At 31.6% G+C, this 6000-nt stretch overlaps 1 protein-coding gene across 2 annotated transcripts in view; it reads left to right on the plus strand.

Annotated features, from left to right (window-relative positions):
• The window catches only part of LOC139698111 (transcriptional regulator ATRX homolog), a 75918-nt gene extending 73213 nt beyond the window's left edge, over positions 1-2705 (plus strand). For both annotated transcript variants that reach the window (XM_071597026.1, XM_071597027.1), the window contains one exon: positions 968-2705. In XM_071597026.1, coding sequence (XP_071453127.1) covers positions 968-1065 — 98 coding nt within the window. In that variant the 3' untranslated portion in view covers positions 1066-2705. The remainder of the gene's footprint in view (positions 1-967) is intronic.
• The last annotated feature ends 3295 nt before the right edge of the window (positions 2706-6000 follow it).

Raw genomic sequence — 6000 nt, forward strand, 5'->3', positions numbered from 1 at the left:
AAGGGAATTAAGGGAATTGAAATGGAACAAGGCCATGAGGACAGAAAATATTCCCATGCAACTACTAAAAGGTGTAGGGAAACATGAAAGAAAGAGTTTAAATGGTTTAATTCTTAGCATTTATGAGGAAGGAATCTTGCCAGAAGGCTTTTTCAGATCAGTGTTAGTTCCTATTCAATATGGGGAAAGGCAGCCATTTGTGAGAACTACAGAACAATGTTTGATTTGGCACACAGCTAAAATGGTTCTCATTTCAATGAATTTGATGAAATGATTCTCAATTCATCAATAAGAGGATGGAGAGCAGGGAAAATGATAACTTAGGGGATGATCAGTTTGGGTTTAGAAAAGGTGCAGGCACGCATGATGCCTTTAGCAGTAATGGGGTCATATATTGAGGTGAAAATATTCATTACCAATAGAAAGGTTGTCCTTTGCATGTCAACAACGTGATTACTGGATGCCTATGGAGAAAAGGAACTTTTTTAAATTGATGTAAATAAAAACATGATTTTCCTCATGGCGTAATATTTTTCCTTGTCCTTCATTTGTGTTGAATTAACTCGTTAATGTCAGGCGTCACATCCCAATAATTCAATCAGATGTTCTTAGATGTAGGTTATTAACCAATTGTAATTTTTAATGGGTAAAAATCAGTCATTTGCTGCATTAAACCAATGGTATTTGAGGTATTGGTTGGCAAAAGGAATCATCTCTTGTTATGGTAAAATATTTTCAGGTATCATAAGGATGCCCTTAAGCACTTGATTACAGTTTCAGTGTTCAATTTTGTTGATTGATGTAATATTTTTCATCATCTAATAATGAACATTTCTGAAGAGAAATTTTTCATTAGATTTTAGTGTATGGAAATGCAATAGGAATATGAAACCTTCATGGTGGTATAGTAGTCACCCAGTGTTTTAACATTGAAATACACAATATAATATTTTCTATTTCTTTGTAGGATCATCAGTTCCAAAACTCAAAATCCGGAATGATCTTATGCCTCCAATGGAAGATGATATAATAATAGAAGGAGTGACAAGAAGGGAAAATCAATGATAGACTATTTAAAGAAGGGAAAAAGTAGCTTTTTCTTCCTGATTATAGATTAATGAGAAAATGTGGTAATCTCAAAGAAATTATTCCTGTGAAATCGTGGAATAATAATTTGTACTGACGACTCTTTATATGGTAATAATGAAAAGTGTTACATTTAGAGAAGTGATTTGTCATTACATTCATGATTAATTAATATCAAAATTTTAGGGTATTATTATTTTGTATTATAAAAGTCAAAAGAAATGACAAGTTCCTGTAAAAAACATTGGCCTTAATGGTAATATATATTATTATTAGTTTGCTATTCATCTCCTGAATTTATTAGAATGTTAGTCTTTTTTGGCTTATAGTTACCTCTTTACAAGAACGTTATTCATTTCATAGAAAATTTTTTTTATACCAGGGTTTAGTATAAATGTGACATCATTTATGTTCACATTATAGGATTCCCTTAACCAGCATCAATTGAGGAAGTCTCTTCACTCAAAATAAATGTAAAGAGTTAATTGACTCGTTGTACCTTATGTACTGCATAGGTCCTCTATTTTTTCAAATTTGCATTTGAATATTACATAATTTCAGTACCTGATCTAAACTAAAATGAATATAATTATATAATTTGTTCTTAAAATCCATTTTGTGCTGATAACATTTTTATATCTCTTAAAAAAATAGGAAATGATACTGTTCATCTTATGTTGAATTAGCCAAATGTGATAAAGGTTTACTATCACTCTAAAAACTCATGGAACTCTTTTGATAGTATGTGTATATAAATATTTTTATTCATTCCTGAATTCTTATATTATTTATTGAAAGTATGTGTCTTGTTAAATTAAAGCATTTATTTGTGACTTCAAGTTCAATTTTTGCATGAATAAGTCACGTTTTATGCTTTATTTTCCAATTTCTTGATGTTTGCTCTTGAAGAGTCACCATATATTTATAGTGGCTATTTTGTGTTGTGAGTTTTAAAAAAAAATGTGAAATACAGTCTACTCCGCTATACGAATTTTTCTCCATTTCTACTAATACTGAGTGTGCAAAATGCCAATTATAAATCCAAAGTATGTTTTATAACAATCAAGTGGGTGCTTGTATACTTCAAGCATCTTGTTGCAAACTCTCTATTGTAACTTAGGAGTATGAAATGCTCATACTTTTGAAATATGATTTAATTCACAGTGCTTCTATCTCAAGTCAACTGTATTTTCTTTGTTGGCTGGTAAAACTTGAGAACGCTTGAACCCTAATCAATGCTTCAGGTAGATGACATTTTTTTCAGCTATCAATTTCATTTTTTCTCTCCATTTTGCATACTATAACTATAGTTTTCTACTGTAGGTTATAAGCTTAAATGTGTTATAATCGATATTCACTCAAAATGGAAGTAATTATTCCATAAAATATTAAAATAGTCTGTATTATGGTAGTTTTGTAAGGGTCAATCAAATGAGAAAAACTTTCCAAAGCTGCTGTATAAGTTTGGGTTGATTGGGTAAATGGAGCTCAAGCTGTCACCATTTCATTTTTCCCCATAGAAAATTAACTTAGAAGGAAGAGTTGGTGAGAAAAAATATTTTTTTATTTTTATTGCAATTGCATTAAACGTTTTTTCATATTTTAATATTTCCAACTGGGTGAGCTTTAAAAATTATTTTATTTTATTATTTAATAGAAGTTATAAAACCAATTATTTTTATTAATTCACAATCTGGATTCTACTATAATGCAATAAAAAGTTTTACTCATTCGTTTGATCAAATGGAATATTTAAAGGATTTTTCAAGCCACCCAGGACTTAAATAAGTACATATAACCCATGTGTTGTGAACATTTAAATTTATACATATATGTTTGCATATTAGGGTAATATCATCTTTGAGCTCAACTCTAATCCTTATATGGTTTGTTCCGTAGAATTTTTGTGAAATTTTATCCCATTTAGTGTTACAAATTGCAGTGATAATCATATTTGGTTGAGAACAAGTTCCTACCATAAAATATTTGTTGGAACCCCTGAAGAAAACAAACCTTTTTTAAACCAGAATAATGTGGATACTGGAGCTCACATATCACTGTTATCAGCATTTGTTATCTCCACCTATTGATTGATTATTAATTATCACCTCCACCTTTTTCCGCTGCCACAAGTTTCCCAAACTATCCCCACTCTCCCTCAGACAATCAAGCAGCTGCCAATCAGAAAAATAGTTATTGCTTATTGCAAGTCTCCACTTTAAACTATCTAGTCCTTGAACTTAATAGATTGGCTCAGTAATCATCAGCCTTGATAATGCAGTGAGACATTGACTATGTTTTTTTAAGAGACCAGAGAAAATATGTAAATTTGAGTTTAGGGTGAACTACTTTTTTGAAGTGTATTTTTATGTTTGATAAATGAAACATACCGCATGATTATTACAAAATAAATAATAAAAATTGCAACAATTTGTTTATGTAGAATAAAAGTAAATAATAAAGACCTGACGCTGAATAACTTTGAAGCCCAACTTCTCATATGAGAATATTTCGTATAGAATCCCAGTTTTTCATATACATTTAAATCTTGCATAATTTCACGTATCTAATTGATTTTAAATGTTTGTATTTCTTTCTATATTTTAAAATCAATATTAAAACAAAATAGCATGTGATTATTGTCAATCACTACCCCATAGATATCGGTCAATTTTTGTTATATTTCTTTCTCAGGTTTTGTTCATTGCTGCAATTAGTTATTGCAAAATAGGTTAATCGATATTTAAAATGATCATTTCTGGCTCCTGCTATAGCTGTTGGCAATGAAATCTGAACCATGTGAACAATTTTGCCTTTTTTTCCAGTCTGATTAGTTGTTTAAAATCACTTAAAATAACAGCACAGCACTATATGATATATACAAACACAATTTTTTTTTATAATGGAAGGAAATACTAAATTGAAGTAAACTCATTTCATCCTGCTAAGCCTGACAAACCTGTGGCTTGTCAATAGGTTCCGCATAAACTAGAAAAAAGTTTAAAAATCAGGGTTTACAATTGAATATTGTATCAAAAAAATACCATTCAACATATTATATTCCCATCTAATGGCTACATTTATTATTTTCTTTTTCACTTCATTTAGAGAATCCAATGGCCTTAGTCTTTAGGCAATTTATTAAATGGTGAAGGTGCAATTACCTCCAATTCTTTTGTCTGATTTGTGCAGTATTTGTTTATTTTAAACTTCATATTTTCCCTTAGTGCTGATTCATATTTTTGTATCTTATATTTTCCATTGAAACAGTTTCCTATTGTTAATGACATATTGATACAATCTATATCAATGTCAGTAGATGGAGAGCAGAGCAAATGAAAACTTAAGGCGATAGTAAGTATGGGTTCAAAACGGAATGCTTGATACCATTGCAGTAGTGAGGTCACTGATCTACAGGAGCTTAAACTAAAATCAGGATGTATTTTTCTGTTTCATAGGTTTTAAAAAGGTATTCGATGCCGTGAATTAGTAGAATTAATGAATGTGCTGCAGACTACGGAGTAGGTTGGAGGGATAGGAGACTTCGTTACCTCTACTACATATCCTGGATATTGACATACCATTAGAATAGGCATGATTAGGAAGCGAGTAAAGACAGAGGTGTCCATTATCACCAATGCTTTTCAACGTATAAGTATGTGGAGGAAATGGTAAAAGTGGCATGGGATTAACTGGAGATAAAAATGAAAGTTGTGGCAAAATTATGAAATTGGGTTTGCGAATGATCAAGTTTTAGTTTGCCAGTCAGCCAAGGGACTACAAGCATTGCTGATGGCATTGAAAATCCAGCACTAAGGGTATGGGATGAGAAGTGGTGTAAACAAAGCAAAGGTTATGTAGTTTTCAAAAAAGAGAAGGGCTAAATTAAATGTTAGAATAGGACTTAATGGACGGAAACTGGTGAAACAGGATACTAGTTGACCTTGGCAGTATTATCAATCAAGATGGTCAATGTAGTAGGGACATATGAAGAAGAATTGCATCAGACAAAGAAGATTTCTCAAGAAGGAAGGAATAGCTGACAGAAACATTGAGTGAGGAGGTTAAGAAATGGCTCTTTAAAACTTTGATATGGATTGTCGTTTTATTTGGCTTGGAAGAATGGTCATTGAAGCCAGATGATAGGCTTTTTAAATGTGGGTGTGGGGAAGAATAGGAAAGGTAAACAAACAAGGATGTGTGAGTTGCAGTAAGAGAAAACTAGTTACCTGTTTGATCAATGACAGTACCCAAAATGTCTAAGCTAAAACCCAGTTGATGAATAAATTAGTTTCACATCTAAGTGCTCACATGAATAATGCTAAAACATGCATATTGGGAAATATTAATTAAGTGTTTGATGATGCAGTTCTGTTGACAGATTTATTTTTCAAAGACTAATGGCATTTCCCACATTACTGTCTCTGGCATGATCTTGATATGTGATTATAATTCCAGTTCCTCACAGTGTACTGCAATACATTTCACTGATATGTGTTTCCTCTGTTTAAATTTTGTTCCTTACTATTATTTTAGCTGTGGTTTACTTGTTTTGGTAAGGTCTTCTGCATCTCCCTCGATTATAGAGTTAACGGTAATTTACTGAGATGATTAATCCATTATATCAGTGCATTTGTACAGATGGAGAGTGGATATGGAGAATCAGTGAGAGCTATCACATAGGTATTTATTTGACTATTTTGCAAGAATAGATATGTATAGGAAAATAAGAAAGTTCCATTCTTGGCTGCAGGCAATAAGAGTGGGAGGGATTGTTAAGTCGTGTGTGCGATAGCAATCTATACCAAAACCAGGGTAATTATTAGAAAAATTGTTTACTCAGATTAGAGCTATTTTAGATGGGTCTGCTTGTTGCATAAACACTGGTGGTTCAACTCCTTTATTGCCTTATCA

Source organism: Hetaerina americana, unplaced genomic scaffold (assembly GCF_022747635.1).
Source record: "Hetaerina americana unplaced genomic scaffold, ioHetAmer1.1.p SCAF_8, whole genome shotgun sequence".
NCBI lineage: Eukaryota > Metazoa > Arthropoda > Insecta > Odonata > Calopterygidae > Hetaerina > Hetaerina americana.